This window comes from Aspergillus aculeatinus (assembly GCF_003184765.1).
Source record: "Aspergillus aculeatinus CBS 121060 unplaced genomic scaffold BO66scaffold_33, whole genome shotgun sequence".
NCBI classification, from domain to species: Eukaryota; Fungi; Ascomycota; class Eurotiomycetes; order Eurotiales; family Aspergillaceae; genus Aspergillus; species Aspergillus aculeatinus.
Genome location: NW_020291502.1, coordinates 215,284 through 235,607, shown reverse-complemented (window position 1 = coordinate 235,607; position 20,324 = coordinate 215,284). Strand labels below are relative to the sequence as shown.

Below are 20,324 nucleotides of genomic sequence, written 5' to 3'. Positions count from 1 at the left end.
AACTGTCCCGAGCGGGATCAATTGTAACGAGCTGGGGGGGAGGGAAAGGGAAATGAGGAGAAGCTCAAGAATATTCAAGAGACGGAAGAACAGGGGTTAAGAAGTAGTAAAGAGCAAAGAGAGGAGGTGGAAACGGCAAAGGGAAAAGGAAACAGAACGCAACACAACACAATACAACACAATACAACACAACAGATCCGATCAGATCAGATCAGAACAGGAAAAGAGTTGACGATGGAGATGAGGATGAAAGGGAAAAGGCCGAAGCAAGCAACAACCCTGGCTTTAAGGTTGTTACAGCCGCTGTCTTGTCATTCCCGTTGGGCCCACGGGCGCGAAGGCGGGGGGGAGGGAGGGAGGGAGGGAGTGCGCGCGGTTGCAGTGGAAAGCCTGAGAATCGCTAGAATGATTTCAGATGTTAGGGCGACATACGATGAATCATTCGTTTGTTTTATTCTGCTGGATAGCCGTTGCAGGAGAGAGGCTTAGATAGATGTGTATCAATCCATACAGCAAGTAAGAAGAAGAAGATTGATATATCTAAGTAGCTGTACTATGATGTTGGTATGTAAGGTATGGAGTAGTTAGTTGTGTATGTATGTATGTACAGTGCTGACATAGTACGTCGATATCTAACTTAGCACTCAGTCAGTCACTGACCAGAATCGACTCCGAACCGAGAAGAACGATCCATGATGGATAATGGGGTGAGGATGTGTCGGGGCCGGCCATGACTAAGGAGGAGCTACCAGCATTCATTGGTTATTCCCCAGAGTAAAGCCCCTCTATCAACCATGGTACAGGAGCTGCTCTAGTAGTTATGGAACCCGGAGAGCTTTTTTTTTTGCAGTAAACGAGATGGACTAGTTAGATCATGGATACCTTACAAACCACTTTGCTACGAGTGTATAAACTTACACTTTGGAGGCTCAGCTGTGGGTGAGCCGAGGACAATCAGCCTTAGACTATACCTTATAATCACCATCATTATCACCATCATCATTACCACCACCACCTTCATCTTCATCATGCTCATAAGGGTAGAAACACTACCGAGAAGTCGGGCCGGGCTCGATCTTAATTTCTCCTAGATGCACGAGGCAATCATCTTGATGGGATATGCACACGGTCCTGGCAGTGTACCATGCTTGCATGTGTATTGGCCATACCGACTCAACGGCACCAACTAACATACTTTTTCAAGGCCCTGCCACACCACATGCTGGTCATTCTGGTTCCCTTTCCAGCATAGACGCTGAACCCACTGTTTTTAGGCGGATCTTTTAGCGCCTGCTTCTTTTACCATTTTTATCCAAGCCCCTCCCTTTGATGATTTAGTAAATTTCTTTGGTTTCTTTTTTTCCTTTTTTCTCTTCTTTTTTTTTCTTTTCTTTTTTTTTTCCTTTTACCCCCTTGGAGCATCTGTACGAGAAAAAGAAAAATCTATCTCGGCGACTATAAGATACACATACTTCCAAACCTACGCGAACCACATTGTCCGCGCCCTACATCAACAGCCAAGGACAAACATTCCACAAAGCATTTCGCGCCAGGTGTTGGTGACAGGGCGGTTTCGGGTCAAGTGGTGTGAGTGGTAGCATGTAACGGCCAAGCTCGATCTATCTAGCTACGATGTGAGCATACTCGGCGGATAATTCAGCCCCCGTCCTTCCTGGTATCACCAGTGGACTAACGCGGGATTATTGAAGGTGTACCATGGTTTGGGGGAAGCGTTCCCAACGGCCGCCATAAAAGTATAACATTGGGGGATGAAATGGAGTGGGAAACAAAGAAAGGGGGAAGAAATCAAAAGAGAGAGAGCCGGAAAGAGAACATTGAAAGAGAAAAGAAGAAACTAGAGAAACACAAAAACAACAACAACAAAAAAAGAAAAGAAAGAAAAAAAAATTAAATGATGAGAAAAGGTTAACCAGGGCCGAAGGGAAGCATGGGCAGATAGATGGATGGATTCAGACTCTGAGAGAGATGGATCGAGAAATAGAACACATCGATTGAACCGTGGATGGGTCTTTTCCCTCCAGGCTCCTCCCTTCCCTTTCCCCAAAGAACTTTAGGCAAAGTGACTTCCGGGCGGGATGCGGACCGTCTCCCACACTTAGTTGAATGAAGGTGGAAAGTTTCCCTGTGAGCCACTTCGGGCAACTGGACCACTGGGCCACTGACACTACGCGCAACAATATCTCCGGCCGATTGGCGGTGGGGTGCCAGCATTCTCAGGCAGGCCCAGCCAGCGGCGTCAGACAAACCGCGGTATTTAGTCTACCAAATCGCTGGGTGAAGGATTCGACTCGCAGCTCCGGCCGTGGGCTTCTCTCTCCCTCTGCCAGCTTTCACCCGTAGCGTAGCGCCCGAGCCAAAAGAGACGCCAACTATGTACCCACTAACTCACTGACTAGGCTAGTCTACTCCGTACAGGACTGAGATTTTTCTACGGTTGTCAGCCAGAAATTAGAATTGAGAATCAGCCTAGTCCATACGCGCATACGGCATTGCGTGCATCCGCTTCCGAGCTGGAGACCAGGGTCGATCTCTCAGCTTCCCCATTCTTAGCGAGGATTTGCTCGGGTTCACGTTTCAAGTGGCAACTTACAACATGCTCGGGAAGGGGCTCTGCTGGAGAATTGGCTCATGTTCGTCAGTCCGATCCAGCACGGTGGTGCTGATATATCGAAGGAATGATGATGACGATCAGGATGGAAGGATTCTGATTGACCCCATGGCCAAAAGTCCCGTGTGGATTTAGAGTTTTACTTTCAGCATCTCGTCATTCTAGTCTCCCCCGACGTGTCTAGTGTCGTTTACTCACGGACAGGGTTAGTTAAGGTTACATCCAGTCTTTCAGGGAGGGGTGATGAGGGGACAGGTCAGTGGGAGCCTGGGAGGTGATGACAAGATAAGTTAATTTAACCCTGGAAGCTTATTATGCCTACCACAGGTTCATGAATCTCCATGGAGGTGCCTGACCTGCAGTCCGGGGTAGTAAGACACACGATTCCAAAGTATGCGAAACAGGGAGCACAGGCCGGGAAGCCACTCTCATCCTCTGGTTTGCCGCAGCTGCTTAAGCTCGATGCATGGAGGCAGTGCGTACAGTTTACATATGCAAGATATGCAGGTTCTTGCTCTTGTCCTCCGTGGTCGACCTGGAGCCCATCGTTATCCGCCCGCTTGGCGCCGGGCCCCTCCCCCTCCCCCGGTCAGCGTCCGATTGACGGAGGGAAATTGCCTTGTGACCTCGATGTAATTAAGGCTTAGAAGCCCGACTATCCCGTGTTGATCGTTACACCGCTTCCCAGACTCTCGGGTCCATGGTGGGTGGTTTGCTGCATGCTGCTGCGAAGCGCGCTGGACGGACTGGAGTCACTATCGTCTAAACGGTTCAATACTATACGTTCGTCCTGTTCCCCGCCCCCACTAAGATCATCCAAGAAAACATGTTCGACCACGCATGTCTTGGGTCATCTAGCCTTTTGTGCCCCCTCGTCAAGCTTCTGACATGAGATTTTGCCATTTCTTCACAAGGACGTAACCACCCTTCATCCCTCGGGTTGATGAATGGTCATCCAAAGAAACTATCTGCTGGCGCTGAGACATTGGATTCCTGCAGAGGATAGCCATAAGATCGACTTGCTATTATGCATTTCCTGGTGGAAGAAGGAGTGTGTGTGGCAATTCTTGCTTGCTGCAGTGCGATCCTGGCGCGAAGAGTGGCTGGCTACCGTAGTCAATCCTTCAGCTCAGCGATGTGTTAGACTACTAGGTAGGTAATTTGATAAGTTACCACTGACAACGCGCCGCGTAAGCACACATCCATCCACGGGTCCTGATAAAAAGTATCGGAGCACTCGAATCGATATGGTATCGTCTTCTTGGACGCCCTCAGGGTTTGGGTTGTTGTTTCTTCTCTTGCACTTTCCTTGCGAATGGGTCAATAATAGAAAACCATTAATGAATCCGTCTCCACTCGAGTCACACAAGTCAATTCCAGAGAAATCACCCGTGCACTTGTGATTTGTTGGGTGTTCTTGGTCAACCAGCCAAGCAAGCAAGCAGGCTGGTCTGTCTTCCAGTTGCTCTTGACGGGGTCAGATTGAGTGATGTTCAGCTGGGGCTGAGCTGAGCTTGGTACTGCCTGCCTTTTTGGGAACAGTACGGAGTACAGGACTCACGCGAGGCAACTATGTACATGGAGGCCTGAGCCTGGAGTAAATCATCCTAATTCATTTTAAGTTACTTTAGGTTACTTGTACATGGGGAGTAAAACAGTCCCTTCCGAGACTCGCCTTTTACTATGGCGTACAAACTCGAAGCAGCCTTGTAGCCCCTCATGCGGCATGCATACATGCCTTCAGAGTTTGGTACCATATCAGAGGCCATGGATAAGCGCCGTTTTACCCTGCCCAAAGCCGCCTCCAGTTTGCTTTATCGTTATCGATCCTATTCCAGGGTCCAACGAGCGCCCCCGAGGTCTGGGCGCCTTACCAAGCCGCATCCCAATCAACCACGTTTTCCTCCTATCAAACCTGCCACGATTCATGCGAGGTGGTGGGTATCTTTCTGTCTTTCTGCCTTTCTGCCCGTCTCTCTTTCGCTCCTTGTTGATTTCATGATGGTATCATCATCTTGAATAGGTTTTCGGATGAGCGAAGTTCAATGGATCGGTTTTAACTAGATTTCTTGCCGTTCCAGTTGCAGTTAATGCCCGCTCAGAACAGACGGTGATCGGTCTAGGAACCACCAGCCACAATGGGATTGGGGCCAGGCCCTTTTCTTTTCTTTTCCACATTCCCCTTTCTCTCACCAAGCTCAACACCAACAACGTGGATCTTTTCTCCTTGGACTGGCCCATTGCTCGCTTTTACTCGGTGATTATCACTACTTGACTCAGCGAGCAACCGGAACGGCCACTAACTCAACTCTGGTTCCCATTAACCTCCTGCCCTCACAGCAGGGCATGTACGAGATGCTCGTGCTGCATTCTAAAGAACACTCACACACACACTCTCTCTCTCTCGCTCACTCACTCGCTCATAGATTCATTCGCTTTGGGAGAAGGACAGGCGGCCACTCGCTCCGGATGACTTAGCTCACTAGCGCGTGACTTGACTAATGCTCCCACACCGAATCATTTATGGTGACAAGCGGCGGGTGGATCACTGTGTCTGAAAGGCAAACATCCAGACTGACGGCAATGAATGTTGTTGTTCCAAGCCCCTCGTTTCGTGCGTAAATTGCACAGAAGGTCTCGGCAAATCCTTGGGGTCTCTTGGGGTCTTATACCGCTGCGGCTGTGCAAAACTGCCTTGCATCTGCCTCCTCCAGTTCAATTCACACAAAACCCCCTCACGCACACACAATCACACAATCATCCCTTAGCATTAAACTAGTCGTTTTGAGAACATCAACTCAGGACCATCCAACTCGACCGAATCCCTTCCGGCTGATTTGTGGGTTGTCACAAATGGAGGCTCCACTAAACCCACTGCCGTCGGAGCGAGGGATAGGAGGTCTGATCTCAGGCCTGAGTCGAGAAGAACCATGACCAATCCTGTTGATGCTTGCTGGAACGCTTCAGTATTGTGCACATGCTACGGAGAGGCCCTAGGCCTATAACAGGGCTCTCTAATGATCACACATTGTGATATACGGATTACCGGGACTAGCCGTGTCATGCGGGCATTCATCGTCTGCATATCCATTCTCGGACCGGGAGCTAGTTCACCTCTAGCTGCTGTAGTTCGGTAGAACCCCATGCATGCTCGATGAATAATGTCGGACTCTAGGGAAGGAGTCTGGATCAGGAGAACGGGGGCTTCCGACCTTCGGGGAGGAGGCCATGACTCGCTCGTAGCTCTCGTGCACGGTGGTGGTTTATTCGGTGACACATGTACATGTACTCATTGGTGAGGCTTTTATGTGGACTGTGGGAGACGTGGGTATAGCAAAGCTCGTTATAGTGATGTAACTGTGTCAGTGTGTGGCCATATTGGAATTCTATCCTAGCAGTGTGGGGCTGGTGGGATTACTGGATCTGGCTACCTACATATAGCTACGGTGTGTCAGTGGAGGTTTGCTTTCTAGAAGCCGACGGACCATTGCTGGGCTACCATTAGATGCCATGCTTGGGCTAGATCTCTGAGCAATGGTCGACCCTGTCTATCATGGTATTTCTGTGAGGCGGCCGAGGATCGTGTGCTATGTAGGATCTTCAGGACTCAGGGAGCATGGCTCGAATAGTCAGCTGTGTGTGGAACGGTGGTTGGAATATCTGTTTCTTCGCAACCAGCAGAATGAGCATCAGGCTTGGACTAGGATCGGTGGGTGCGCAGCCTCTACATTGAGGGCTAGTGACGCCTTCTTTGCATGACTTGGACCGCACTATCGGGTCGCTGCCATGCAGGTCTGCCACTGTAGGCCCGAGGGTGCACACGGGAGGATGCCACTGCTTCAGGGCGGCAATATAGTTAACCACTTCCTGTGAGTCGACATTCACACGGTTAGAGAGGTAGAGTCCTCTGCATAGATAAGCGACGCATCAAGTTACCTCCATACAAATCCACATCACATGTAAAGATTATGCTACACAAAAAGAAAATCCAGAATCTGTTTTCGAGGTGTAGTTAATGAGAGCGATCCCCGCAAATGACTCCAGTGATAGCTAGATACCATTTTATACAGGTATAGAATGCCATCGCGAGACCTGAGCATGTATACAACTAAAGGCGAGTCGGTAGTCAAACACGACTGAGGGACATAAGGGGATCGTACAGTTCTTCCGCACCGTGGGAAGTATATATATCACCTGACCCAACAACCGGATCATGACGACCACACAACTTCAAGGGGTGAACTCATCGCCGTCATAATCACGTACGTGCTTCACAAAGGATAAACAACACAATAATATATAAACACTCATAAATCGAGTTCACCTCTACCAGCACAGGAAACGAACCAAGCACCCAAAAAAGAAAAGAAAAAAAAGATAGTCGCGCCCGGGATCGAACCGGGAACCTTCTCGGCGCCAAGCTAGCTAACACTTCTTGCGATGTGAACGAGAAATCATAACCATTAGACCACGCGACTCGCCTGTTGAAAATGCCCGCCTTGTTACAACATAGATAGTACATTTGCCAAAATCGCCAGCCTTATCATTCGGCCTTATCCGCGCGGAATGCAAATAATTTTTCGCAACTTCACATTCTCCCTCCGTCTCAGCATCTCATCTTCGTTGGGTTCCTTCCCATCACTCTCTCTTCTTTTCTATCTCAGAACCCCGCGCACCACAATCAACAGCCCAGACGAGTTTTCACTTTACTGAGTGATTCGATTACAACCAAACCATCCCCAACCCCACGCCCCGAATCACCCACGAACAAATCCCTCGACCCGTCCGTCGGACGCCAGAGATGCCCGCTTGAATACCACCACCTCTCCACCACCACCACCACAACACACCACCACAGCACACCACAAGAAATGGACGCACAAGCCATCCTCCTCAAACTGGGCTGGTCTGGCCCCGGCAACCCGCTGAACCCCAACGCCCGCCCGGGCGCCACCTCGGGCCTGGGGCTGACACGGCCCATCCTAGTCGCCCGCCGGAAGGGCAACTCGGGCGTGGGCAACAAAACCACCAAGGACCCCACGAACCAGTGGTGGCTGCGCGGGTTCGAGGATGCGCTGAAGGGGGTCGGCGAGGAGCGGCGGACCCCCGCGGACGCGCGTACGCCCAACGCGCTGACGAGCGAGCTGTACCGTTTCTTCGTGCGCGGGGAGGTCGTTGCGGGGACTCTGGGGGACAAACACAATGATGATGGGGAGGGGGCCAACGGGAAGAGGAAGAGGGAAGGGGACGATGAGGGTGATGACGACGACGACGACGACGACAAAAATGGGAAGAAGCGCAAGGGGAAAAAGAAAGAGACGAGAGAGGAGAGAAAGGCCCGGAAAGAGGAGCGGAAGAAGCGCAAGGAGGAGAGACGCGTGAAGCGGGAGGAGAAGAAGAAGCGAAAGGAGGAGAGGGAGGCGCGCAGAGCGGATCGGAAGCTCAGACGCGAGAAGAAGGCTGCCGCGAAGCTGTTGAAGCGGCGGAAGGAGGGCGAGGAGGATGCGCCGCGGCCCCAGTATGAGGATTATTCGACGCCGCCGATGACGGAGCAAAAACAGGAGCAGACGGATGAGCCGGAGGTTGGTGTGAAAGTGAAGAAGACCAAGGAGAAGAAGGACCGCAAGGACAAGAAGAACAAGGAGGAGAAGAAGACACCAAAAGAGAGCAAGAAGAGGAAGACGCGAGAGGAGGCCTCGACAGATGAGGCACCGAAAAAGTCGAAAAAGTCCCAAGCGGCGGAATGAACCCTCCCGGAAGGTGGGATAGATACCTAGATTAGACTTCTTACAGATACCCATGGCTTGTTGCTTGGTTCTTGGATTCGTAATTTTTTTTTTTTTTTTTTTTTTTTTGGCTTTGACATACATCTTTCAACGCATTGTTTCTGACTCTATCAAATATAATCCAGCCTATTGTGCCTCCGTAGGCAATTTCCCCGGCCTGCCCGACAGGATCCATGGCCGACGCTGCCAGAATTCATCCTTGATGATATCCACATGGTCGACGACCACCTGCGCTTTCCGACGCAATTTGCGGATCTTATCCTGCTGAGATCGCGAAGCCGGAGCGCTTGGCATATCCTCCTCTTCCTCTGCATTGCTCGTCCCTGATTTGGACTGTGCGTCCTCGAGTTGATACTGCGCGGACACTTAGCCGAAGACTTTGATTCACAACAGAAACCGAAACGTACCTGGCGATAGATCACACTGCCCTTCTTAAAGATCTCTTCCTCGTTGTTGTAGTTGATCCCAAACCGCTTGAACAAGATCTCGTTCTTATCCGACGAGACAGTGCCCTGCCATGCCCGTAAGCATCAACCTCGCCACCAACCATCCCACGAGAGACCGGGCTTACCTTCAGCTCCTGCTCCGCATCCGTGTTGCTCATACCACCCTGCAGGACCATGGTCCAGAAAGTCGTATTATACAGGTTGTTGATATGACCTGACTCACTCATTAATACTCTGCCAGACCAAACATGAGGGGTTGCGCTCACAATCCACCTGTCTCCAGCTCATGTAATCTCTCAAGATCCTCGAGCTAGGATACATGACCGCCCGCCCATCGAAAGAAGGAAGAGCCGCAGGCTGCAGCGGCGTATCGGGAAAATATGTACCCCAAAGATAGATGTAGTATGCTGTGAAGGTCGACACGATGGTCGTGACCAGTTTGCTAGTCATCCAACAATAGATGATGAGCCTTACTACTGCCTGCAGAAGACGGAATGGAATGGTGCAACTCACGCGCTTCGCCGCTCGAATAATAGGCAGCTGGGGTGGAATGCGAAACTAGAAGAAGGGGGTTAGTACAACCCCATGCTTCGGCGGCAGGTAGAGGTGCAATGTACCTATACTCGTCGCTGACACCGTAGGCGAGACAGAGATCGGGAAGCTCCTTCATGACCTCCACGGCGGCGGCATTCATCAGATCTAGAGCCCGACGGTCGTTGGGCTTGACGAAGCCGTAGCGATCGGAGAGTCTGGAATGGGGTCAGAGACTGGATCGGGGGTGGTCGTTGCACATTACCACGAAGGTAATGAGCTTAGAGATAGGTAAACAAGTAAACGGACTTATGGAATCCTCGACCGTCAATTCGAACGACAATCCATGTGTTGGGGAGCAACACATCGGGTTGTTCGAATAACTTGACATACTCGTATCTGTGAAAGGCTTTAGCGCGGAAGAGATGTCAGGGTGAGATTTTGGGGGGGGTGGTACTTGGAATTTGCCATATTGACGCTATGTGAGAGTATGTTAGGGCTACGGAAGCAGGTATAAGATATTCATAGGGAAAGGCTATGTATGATGAGGATGCAGCCGCCGAGGGTGGAATTGAAGGTGGGATGAAGATTTGAGTGGTGGGGGAGGCTTGCGGTTCCTCTTTTTTTATCCGCGCAACGGCAACCCTGAATACAACAGCACATTACACATATCGAATGCCACTTTGGAAAAAGCGTTGAAGTGGCTTGACACATACTGAGCTCATTTATCTATCGCTACCTTTGTATCAGGAATAGTGTCTTAATATAATCAATGAATGAATGCCTTTAGGTAAATTATTATGTGCAATCCAAATATGCCTAGGAAAGACTGAAAAGACTGAAAAGTGATGACCACCAACCCTGAAGCTTACAGCGCTAGGAAAGGTCGAAAGAAGTAAATGACAAGTGACTGACTGACTCTTGATCTATGGATAGAAAAAGTGAGAGAATGAATGCTGCACGACGCAGTATGGGGTTGCAGTATGATCAAGAATGATGATGATCCTCCTCCTCGGAATCTTCGTCTGCCTCGCTAGCCTGTTCGCTAGGACGCTCGCTCGTCTCGCTAGCAGCCGACTTCCTCGACATCCGACTGAAGAAACCCAAGCTGCTGCGCGTTGATCTATCCGCAGAGGGTGCGCTCGAGACAGTGCTGTCAATGCTCTTGGCAAGTAGCCCTTCACCGTGGGCATCCTCATCAATATCTCCCTGCGCGGTGTCACCCCGCTTGGAAAAAAGACCAGACCGATCCTTCCATGAACTGAATTTACTCGAGCTCCCTTTACGGGTGATCTTGCGGATAAATGACTCCTTCGAGCTGGCATTGTCCAGCGAACCCCCGGAAAGCATTCGCTCCAGTGATTCATACGAATCGCCGGTGAGGGCAGACAGAGAACGTGAATCCCGGGAAGCCCGCGACTCCGAGGGAGAGCCCTCGTCCATAGGAAAATCAAACGGTGCCTCTAACTCCCGGTCCTTGCCCTTGTCTTTCTCCTTACTCCTATCGGATTTCTTCCCGGAAGAAAAGATGGCCTTGAACGAAGGCGCTGCAGGATTCAGCTTTGGAGTAACCGGTCGATGTGAAGACGATGGTCGGGTGCCAATAGGAGCCTGCAAGGGGCGTCCTTGTCGCTCGAAAGCCGAGTCCTGGAGAAAATCGGGCTCACCGGTTAGACTTAGAGGCAGGTGACCAGAAGATCCGTACTGAATCGATGGCCGGCGGGATTGAACCCTTGACCAGGTTGAGGGGGATGCCCAATCAAATCCCAAGGGGCTACGGTGGCCAGGCTTCTCAGCTGACGGCCAGCCAAAGTGCCTATTATCTGTCGAAGGATGGGGAAGGTGATTGTCAAACGAGAAGGTCGAAGACGGCCTCGGAGACAATGATTCTCGTCGCACTTTCCCGAGAATTGTAGCGGGATCGATGGGATCATGCCGGGGGCTGAATTGGTTGTATCCCGTGCTGAGATCTGCATTCTCGCCGGACTTGAGCAAGCTGCTACCACTGCCAAAGCCAAATCTACTGGGAGAGAAGATGCTCGAGAACGCAGTGCGACGAGATGGATGGTGATCCGACGAGCTGTCAGTTGTGGCACCGGCTGTATTGCTTCGAGGGAACAATGACATTGGATTGGCCCAATTGCCTGTATAGCTCAGCCGACGACGTCTAGCACCAATGGGATCCATTTCATCCACATTACGGGGGAATGACTGACTCTGCCCTGGTTTCAGACTGCCCAGCAAAGGCGGTTCATCGGCAAGAGTTTTACCGCGAGGACGATGGAAGCCAAAGAGGCCAGACAGTCGCCGCGAGGCACTCTTTGGCGCTTCGCCTGCTTCCCCTAGATTCGTGGGTTGAGGCTCGACGTCGATAGAATGAGGTTGGCTCTCATGAGGGCTGGCGAAGAGGCTTCCTGGACGACTGTTGTTGGGTGAATCTGGCGACGGCGGGCCGTGGGGAAATTCGAGCTGGGTGCCCGGTTGCTCAAGGTTGGGAAAACGAGATCGAATAACCGGACGAGGAAGCTCAGGCGACTCCTCGTCGCCAAGAAGATCCGAAGGTAGTAAGGCGTCTGCGCGAGGGCTCATTTGAGGGGCACCGAGAGATATCTGATCTGCTGGATAGCCATGCAGGGAGTCAGATTGACTAGTCAAGCTCGGTAGAGTCATTCCGTTCGTGATGTTGAAAAAAGCGGAGGTTGGTCCAAAAGTAGGTGAGCTGGTAACGGGAGGATTGTAGCCAAGGCTGCTGGAGAATGTTGGCTCTAGGGACGTATAGTTCATGGGCGAAGAGACATTGCTGGTAAGCGAACTGCGATGCCGACGGGGACGGATGGTTGCGGTATTCGAGAGGTCCAAATCGAGAGCTGGAAGAGTAAAGGGTCCTGTGCTGCCGCTTCGCTGGGTTGTGAGCCATTTCAAGCGTTCCTGGGCCTCTTGATACTGTTGCTGCGCCTTGAGAGACGGTCAGTGTGCGTGGTAGGAGAATGGTGGCTTCGAGCAAACTAACCTGTGCATGAAGGCTGACTAGAGTGGCATAGCGAGCATGAAGGTTGCTCAGTTTGACATCCCATTGCCGTGCTCGTTCATTATCAATTCTGTCCAACTCCTTTCCGTCCTCACTGTCGGCCTCCTGGAGAGTCTTCCTTTCATCCTCAAGTTTCTTGACACGGCCGCCCTTGTCCTGGATCTCATCATCGATGACCTTCATCTCCGACTGCTCCTTACCGATCTTCTCTCGAATCTCATCTGCACGCTGTTTTGCTTCCTCTTCAACTCGAGCCTTCTCCTCTCTTGACTCAGCAGCTTCACGGGCCATGCTTTCAACCTGTTCCTGCCACCGAATGATGTCGGCCTTTCGTTTCTTTCGCTCGGACTCTTTCTGCTGCAGGAGTCTTTCACGCTTAGCCTTTTCACTTTGCACAGTGCGGTTGACGCTTTCCAACTTGTAGACATGTTTCTTCAAGTCGCCGCTGGCTTCATCCTTCTCCTTCACTCGCTTCTTCAGCTCATCACGCTGCTTTTCCAGTTCTTTCATTAAAGCGATGTGCTCCTCTTCTTCGTCAGCGGTCTGCTTTTCCACGGTTTCATTTTCCTGCTGCAGGGATTTCAATCGATCGGCAAGCTGCTCCAGTGTTTCATCATGATCGTCATTGGCGGTACTTTTGTGCAAATCTTCGGCACTGGAGTGAGCGATGTCGGTTGTGCTAGCTGCAGGGGATGGTTTCCGCCCAGCCGTGGATCGCTTCGCCTGAAGTTGTCCTCCGCTATGCTCACGCGCCATCACAGGCGCCGCGGGAGCGGCCAGGCCTGCAGTCGATCGGGGAATCGAGGCCCGGATGGTAGGGTTTCCGACCGGCGCATTCTGCTGCGACTGGGAGAGAGGTAGAGATTTCGTGCGCACATGAATGATTGCGCTGGGTGTCTGAAAATTGGCGGCGCTGACTGAGAGCACACAAATATGGTAAATACTTCCAGGGACTAAGTTTAGAATTTCGACAGCAGTCTCCGCTCGTTTCGATTCGCCCACTGACAGAATGTTAGCCGCACCAGAGAAAGAAGGGACGATGATCTCTAGACGAGAGCTACCTTTGACACCATTTAGCTGAATGATGTGCTTGTGGATCGAGTTGTGGAACTCCGGTTGTTTCCAGGCTATCCGGATCTCACGCGCTGTAATCTCCTCTAGAGTAACTTCCGGGGGTGGCGGAATGTCGAGTCCCAGCTTCTCCACAAGAACTTCGTTGGGCGTCTGACAGACCTGCCACGCACGGTAGAGCAGCCTTGAGACAAGATTAGTCCAACCGAGACATCATCTGCAAAACTCTCTGACGGGCTACTCACCAGATCAGGGCCCAGAGAATTGTGACAGCCAGGAAGAGAGCCATAACGCCTCGAACCCTGACTCGGGGAACCACGCTGGGATAGGCGTCGAAAGAGAGATGCAATGGCTCATACATCCCAGCGTCCACGACCCATGGAGGAAGAGACAGGAAGTGAGGGGTGGCAGCGACCTCGTGCACGTTTGGGAGTGCGAGGGGGCCGTGGAGGATGGAAGGTCGAATAGAGGTCCTGCGATGACGGACAGGATTGAAGCAAAGATAGCGAGAGAGAGAGAGAGAGAGAGAGACTTTGGGGAATTAATCCGATGCTCCGCGGAGGCTGCCGACCCAGTGGGGAGCTTCAGTCACATGACTGTACCCTCTGTACCCTTAAGGCTGCCGCTGGCGGCTTCAGATCCAGCTGAGTCAGCGTGCAGATCCTGTGCGACTGGTCTAGGCGTCCAAAGCGGGACTAGCGCCCGTTTCAAGCCGAGGAATGTTGGATGGATGGATCTTGAGTCTGCTGGCTGCTGGCAAGGAAAGGGCTGAAAAGCACATGACGCCGACCGGTTGGGCGGTTGAGCCTCTCCCAACAATTGCCTGCGCGGAACTGACGGACGGTTCTTCTACTTCTTTTCCCTTTACTCTCCATTCTAACTTTTCTAAAAAAAACCTCATACGTTCTTTGCTTGTCTACCTGGTTATACAGGTATCACTCGCTTGGTTATTCTTGTTCTCATTGTTTTAGTCGAGTGTTGCGCGAGTGACTATCGTCTCTCGTTATCATTACTTCTTTACTACGTATTGTCTCCCCGCCTCGGGGCATGTCTATCGGGCATTGTCACATGGGACGTACGTATGTACGAGTAGGCGGCAATTCCTGCACCCCCGGCCTCTGACCACCTCCTCATCCTCCTCCAACCCCTCTCCTACTCCCACCTGCGTGGTGAGATTTTGAAAAAGATCTCTCTTCTCAATCGCTTTCTCTCGGATATACTCAACCTTCTCCAGGGACACCCCCCCCTGTTGAGCCTGCAGGATGCAATACGTCCGCAGCATCAGCGGTTCCGTCTCGAAGACCTGGAACTCCATCAACCCAGCCACCCTCAGCGGGGCAATTGATGTCATTGTGATCGAGCAAGAGGATGGTTTGTTCGTCCTGCTCTTCGGTGCATCGCATAAATTATTAATCGCAAATTGCCGCAGGAACGTTGGCTTGTTCTCCATTCCATGTTCGATTCGGCAAGTTCTCACTCCTCCGCCCGTACGAGAAAAAGGTACCGCCAGCCCGCATCCACTGTCCAACTATCATGGCTAAGATGTTATTAGGTGGAATTCTCCGTGAATGGCGTCAAACAGGACTATGCGATGAAGCTGGGTGAGGGCGGGGAGGCTTTTTTCGTGTTCGAAACGACTGCCGAGATTCCCGCCTCGCTGCAGACGTCACCCTTAGTTTCGCCTACCAGCAGTCCTAAGATGCGCAGCGAAGAGAACATTTCCTCTTCCTTGTCAGAGCCGGAGTATTTAGACCTCGATCGATCTCCGTCGCCTACTGAAAACCGAGCCGATGGGAAGTCATCGGCTGAACTCCCCATATTGTCCAGGGGGATGCGGGCATCCAGCGACCTGGGTACGTTGAGGAAGGGACTTGGACTTGAACAACGACTGATGGCCTCACAGGTACCATTACACCTCTTTCGCGATCACCGGATAACGATTCAACTTTGGGCCGGTCCCGCCACGGCTCCTTCAGCGAGGGGCCTGCCAAGATCGACCGGATGGCCACCGATAGCGTGCTTTTGACGAAGAATCGATCCAACAGTATTGGGGTGACGAACCAGCCGTATGCTGTGAATGTCTTAGGCGATGAAACCACTCCGGATGGACGATCCCGCAGCCCTCCGCCGTTGTCGCTCGAGGAAGTGATGTCTCGAGCCGAATCGCTGTCGAAGAAGCTGTCCGGGTCGAACATCCCATCTCGCGTAACGGAGACTGGAGACTTGATGCTAGATATGACGGGCTACAAAAGCAGCGAGGAAGATGCGCTGCGGGCGGAGGTCATTGCCCGGAAGATTCTCGCCGAAGAATTGGAGGGCAATTACGACATCGGAGCCCTTATCGGGGCAGATGAGCACGGTAACCTATGGATCTACAGCAGCGAGGAGGCCAAAGAGGCTGCCGATCGCCGGGCTACGTTCAACACAATGCGACCGGGGTCGGCAATGAGTGAAAATGCCATCTCTGACCCGGGGTACCATAGCGATAGCGATCCGTCCATCCATGACAAGGCAGTGACGGCCCGTCACTACCGGACGCAATCAGACGTGCAACCTGGCTTTCCTACGCCGCCACAGTCGCCTAGTCAAGATTCCCTTGCCTTGGAACCCACACGTAACTACGCAAAGACTTTACGTTTGACCAGCGACCAGCTCAAGGCTTTGAAACTGAAACCTGGACCCAACAACATGTCGTTCAGTGTGAATCGAGCAACCTGCACCGCAAACATGTATCTGTGGAATGGCAACACGCCGATTGTGATCTCGGACATTGACGGGACTATTACTAAGTGAGTATAAAACCTCGTGCCATCGGTTTTATTCCCACTAAACGTCATAGGTCTGATGCTTTGGGTCATGTGCTGAACATGATCGGACGAGACTGGACACATGCTGGAGTCGCCAAGTTGTACACAGACATCGTGAATAACGGCTACAACATCATGTACCTTACTAGTCGATCCGTCGGCCAGGCCGACACTACGCGAGCCTATTTATATGGAGTGTGCCAGGATGGCTACCGACTCCCAAAGGGTCCAGTTATCATGAGTCCGGACCGGACCATGGCAGCACTTCGACGGGAGATCTACCTTCGGAAGCCCGAAGTCTTCAAGATGGCGTGCTTGCGAGACATCCTGAACTTGTTCAATGGCAAGGAGAACCCATTCTACGCCGGGTTTGGCAATCGCCTGACGGACGCGCTAAGCTACCGCTCGGTGAATATCCCTTCTACACGGATTTTCACAATCAACTCGAATACGGAGGTATCGTTGGACCTTCTCAGTTTAAACAAATACAAGAGCAGTTACGTTTCAATGGGAGAGCTGCTTGACCACTTCTTCCCGCCTGTCAGTTTGCTGGTTCAGGCTGGTGGCGAGGAGTACACCGATTTCACGTATTGGCGTGAACCCCCGCCAGACCTCGAGGCGTTCTCATGTACAGATAGTGAAGCCGAAGACGAGGAACCGGAGGAAGACGAAGAGGAGGACGAAGAGGAGGACGAAGAGGAAGAGGATGAGGAAGAAGAGGAGCTGGACGAGGAAGACGAACTTGAGGAAGATGAGGAGTACGACGGCGAGATCAGCGACGATGGCAGCGAGGCTCTGGATGAGGAGGAGATTGAAGAGGAGGACCTCGGCGCCAGTTATATATCGCAAGACTCTGTGGACGGATCTGAAATGGCGGATGACCACCACATTGTCCCCAAAGAGGAGGAAGGGAGAGCTGTCAGTGCCACTCCAGGGTCTCCCCCGAGGTCACCGTCTCGTTGAAGCGTTGTCGGGCGTTGTTGTTGTTGAATCGGTGGGCAATGATTAGCGTGAAAAACGCTCGATACCCCGTCTGAGGACGATTGTCGCCGATGCTTCGAGCTGTGATGGCATAGATAGAGCTTGCATGGGGGTGTTTGTTTATAGAGCAGCATTGAGGCGTTGCAAGGATGCATAGTCTAGTCTAGTCAGAGTCATAGTTATAGTTATATGTCAATACACTTGCGGAGTAATAGCTCTATGAACATAAGGACAAAAGAGATGTGGACTTAGAGGCCCCCACCACTTTAGTTAGTGTTTTTGCCTGGTGATGAGGCACGGAGATGATGCCAAGGTATACTTCGATGTCCGGACCAGGACTAGCGTGGCGGGAAGAATCCCGCTCCAGTCACTTTCCAGATTCAATTAATTGCTTCATCCATCCATGATCCATCCATCCACCTCAATCTCCACGACAGGAGTTTATTTCTGACGGGCCGTTGATCGATCGCGAAACGATAATGTTTAAGATTGTCCATTGATTGCCGCTTGCTTCACTCTTTCCTCATCGCTCTCTTGACTACCCGTCGCATCCAGCTCAACCTCCTCAGACACCCACCGCAAGGCGGTAGGCGACACTTCCGCACGCTCCTATCTCCTACGTACAGTACTCCGTCAAGTACAACAGCGCGCCTGCCCAGCAAAGCACTCCGCACGACTTCAGTGCATCTCCTCCATTCCACCTTCTCCCTCAGACATGGCCTCACCCTCGCACCCTTCCAATCCCGGCGCACCAACAACCAACCACCCGATCACCCCTCCAGCCGACCACCACCAATCGACCCCCAACGCGGCCTCCAACATGAACACCACGAACAACACGACGACGACGTCGACGTCGACAAATAACCCCGCCACTACCACCACCGCCAACCCCAACACAACAGCAACCACAGCACCCGCCCCCTCGACGACCCCAGCACCCCCCAACCAACCGACCCAAATCCCCTCCACCTCCCTCAAAGACAGCGGCAAGTCGCGCCGCCCGCGCGATGTCCGCCTCATCCACATGCTCCTGGCCAGCCTGGGCGTGACGGCCTACCAGGAGCGCGTGCCGCTCCAACTCCTCGACTTCGCCTACCGGTACACCTCGAGCGTGCTGCAGGACGCGGTCCACCTGGCGACGGAGGGCTACGCGGGCGCGACGACGGACACGGGGGCGGCGGCGCGCGGCCCGCCCGAGGTCAACAGCGTCAGCCTGCCGGCGCTGCGGCTGAGCATCGCCTCCCGGCTGCACTACCAGTTCCAGTCCGGCCTGCCCAAGGAATTCCTCATGGATGTGGCGGCGGAGCGCAACCGCGTGGCGCTGCCGGGCGCGAGCCGCGGGTTCGATCAGCAGGGCAACTCGAAGGTTGTGGCGGGCAGCCAGGGCAGTGTGCTGATGGGTGGGCTGCGGTTGCCGCCAGAGCGGTTCTGCTTGACGGGTAACGGGTGGAATTTGCGGGAGGAGTGGGAGAGTGAAGGGGAGGAGGAGGTGGAGATGGAGCAGCCGGGGGATTTTGGGGGCGATGGGACGTCGGGCGGTGCGAGGGAAAATGGGGTTACTGGGGTGAAGAAAGAGGAGGATGGCGAGGATGAGGATGAGGATGGCAAGATGGAGGATGTGTTTGGGGAGGATACGGCCATGGGGGAGGATGATGACGGGGATAAGGATATGACGGATGTTTAGTTTGGGGGTTGGGTGGATATGGATGGTGTTTTGGCGCTCGGCGTGAGACTAGGTTTATCGAATTTCGACGAGGAGAGAGGTCAGGCTCTATACCATATCTATAATCATCACGACTTCAGCTTCTGCTCCCCAGCCACTTTTGAATCCTCGAACCCTCAGCCACTCTCTGGTCCATACTATACATGTACAGATATGCTTTCTAAAAGGTAACCTGCATACAACGACCAGACAGAAAAAAAAATAAAGAAACATAAACGCCATATCGTACAGCATAAACAAATGAAAAACATAACGCCCATGAAGAGAGCCCCAGACTTCGCATATCCTCATGCATCCCCATCCCCACTCCCGCCCCCGTCCAGCTCCAATGGTGTGAACTGACCTCCAGCTCCAAAACTCAATCCACTGCTCATCCTAAACCCCGCCCAATCTAACACAAATCAAGAAAGAATATACACCCCGGGCGCATCCTACTTCTGCTGCTGCTGCTGCTGCCGCAGCTTCTCCTCCTCCTGCCGCCGCCGCCGCTCATCATCCGCCCGCATCATCGAGATGACCTGCGCGCGCCGCTCCTCGACGGCATCCAACTTGGCCTGCTCGGCGCGCCGCCGCTCCTCGTGCGTCGCGAACCACTCCTCCCGCGCCCGGTCCTCCTCCTCCGGTTTGGCGTGCGCCAGCATGCACGAGTTCATCGCCAGCCGCTGCTCCCGGCACACCCAGGTGGCTGTTACCGTGCGGTTGACGGCGCATTCGGCGAAGGCTGTACACATATCAAATGACATTAGCATTGTAGATTTTTGTTGGGGGAAAGGAGGGGATTGCTTTGCTGGGATTTGGATTCTTGATAAAGGGGACGGGGGAGCGAGTGGTTCAATTGGGGATTCGGAAGGTGGTAGGAGCAGAAAAAGCTCGTACCCTTGATCTCGGGGGCGCAGTGGCCTCGTACGCGCTTGTAGTATATTTGTTTGACTTCGGCTTCTTGGGTGGCGGAGAGGGGGAGGGGGTTGCGGAGGTTGTATTTTGGGGTGGTCATTTTGGTGGAGGTCTTTGAGCTTTGCAATTGAGGGCGTAAGTGAGGCGAGTGAGCCAGAGGAAGAAAGGATGGGTGTGGGATCGGACTGAGTGGTTGGAGTCCAATGGGTTGCACGATGTAGTAGTAGCGTTGGTCGATCAATGCGTTGATTGTCCGTGTCTGTCTGTCTGTCTGTCGGTGGTGAGGTGGTCAAGTGGTTGACGTCCGGTTCATGTAGGTACACCAACAGCTGTGTATTCAATCCAAGCAAGGAGAGTTTATCCCAAGAGTCAATTAGCCACGCGACAAGATCAACATCCCAAGTCTCAACGATCAATGACCACCG

General features: G+C 52.6%; 7 protein-coding genes and 1 non-coding gene across 8 annotated transcripts; 3 read left to right on the top strand and 5 right to left on the bottom strand.

Moving 5' to 3' along the window:
• Positions 1 to 7,007: 7,007 nt before the first annotated feature.
• BO66DRAFT_t206 lies at positions 7,008 to 7,107 on the bottom strand. The gene has a single exon. It is a non-coding gene; the product is annotated as a tRNA-Val (tRNA).
• Positions 7,108 to 7,236: 129 nt separating this feature from the next.
• Positions 7,237 to 8,420, top strand: BO66DRAFT_429832 (uncharacterized protein). Its single transcript, XM_025650484.1, has one exon. It carries the CDS (start codon positions 7,501 to 7,503, stop codon positions 8,374 to 8,376), a length of 876 nt encoding a protein of 291 aa, XP_025502488.1. The 5' UTR covers positions 7,237 to 7,500; the 3' UTR covers positions 8,377 to 8,420.
• Positions 8,421 to 8,506: 86 nt separating this feature from the next.
• On the bottom strand, positions 8,507 to 9,961 carry BO66DRAFT_352712 (tRNA guanylyltransferase). The gene is made up of 8 exons (XM_025644786.1): positions 9,850 to 9,961; positions 9,702 to 9,791; positions 9,479 to 9,610; positions 9,375 to 9,419; positions 9,128 to 9,303; positions 8,987 to 9,075; positions 8,823 to 8,927; positions 8,507 to 8,769 (listed from the first exon to the last, which is right to left on the bottom strand). The coding sequence occupies exons 1-8, from the start codon at positions 9,861 to 9,863 to the stop codon at positions 8,542 to 8,544; spliced, it is 879 nt and encodes a 292-aa protein (XP_025502487.1). The 5' UTR covers positions 9,864 to 9,961; the 3' UTR covers positions 8,507 to 8,541.
• Positions 9,962 to 10,158: 197 nt separating this feature from the next.
• BO66DRAFT_392990 (Fibronectin type III domain protein) lies at positions 10,159 to 13,999 on the bottom strand. The gene is made up of 4 exons (XM_025647655.1): positions 13,737 to 13,999; positions 13,482 to 13,675; positions 12,403 to 13,421; positions 10,159 to 12,347 (listed from the first exon to the last, which is right to left on the bottom strand). Exons 1-4 carry the CDS (start codon positions 13,778 to 13,780, stop codon positions 10,380 to 10,382), a joined length of 3,225 nt encoding a protein of 1,074 aa, XP_025502486.1. The 5' UTR covers positions 13,781 to 13,999; the 3' UTR covers positions 10,159 to 10,379.
• Positions 14,000 to 14,371: 372 nt separating this feature from the next.
• On the top strand, positions 14,372 to 17,503 carry BO66DRAFT_392988 (putative lipin Smp2). Its single transcript, XM_025647653.1, has 5 exons — positions 14,372 to 14,862; positions 14,921 to 14,991; positions 15,044 to 15,344; positions 15,395 to 16,280; positions 16,331 to 17,503. Exons 1-5 carry the CDS (start codon positions 14,754 to 14,756, stop codon positions 17,259 to 17,261), a joined length of 2,298 nt encoding a protein of 765 aa, XP_025502485.1. The 5' UTR covers positions 14,372 to 14,753; the 3' UTR covers positions 17,262 to 17,503.
• Positions 17,504 to 18,055: 552 nt separating this feature from the next.
• BO66DRAFT_392987 (putative transcription initiation factor TFIID, 31kD subunit) lies at positions 18,056 to 19,175 on the top strand. The gene has a single exon (XM_025647652.1). The coding sequence runs from the start codon at positions 18,100 to 18,102 to the stop codon at positions 18,964 to 18,966; it is 867 nt and encodes a 288-aa protein (XP_025502484.1). The 5' UTR covers positions 18,056 to 18,099; the 3' UTR covers positions 18,967 to 19,175.
• Positions 19,010 to 19,407, bottom strand: BO66DRAFT_123617 (uncharacterized protein). The gene has a single exon (XM_025641931.1). The coding sequence runs from the start codon at positions 19,294 to 19,296 to the stop codon at positions 19,054 to 19,056; it is 243 nt and encodes an 80-aa protein (XP_025502483.1). The 5' UTR covers positions 19,297 to 19,407; the 3' UTR covers positions 19,010 to 19,053.
• On the bottom strand, positions 19,086 to 20,319 carry BO66DRAFT_392986 (uncharacterized protein). The gene is made up of 2 exons (XM_025647651.1): positions 19,882 to 20,319; positions 19,086 to 19,726 (listed from the first exon to the last, which is right to left on the bottom strand). The coding sequence occupies exons 1-2, from the start codon at positions 19,997 to 19,999 to the stop codon at positions 19,437 to 19,439; spliced, it is 408 nt and encodes a 135-aa protein (XP_025502482.1). The 5' UTR covers positions 20,000 to 20,319; the 3' UTR covers positions 19,086 to 19,436.
• Positions 20,320 to 20,324: the final 5 nt, after the last annotated feature.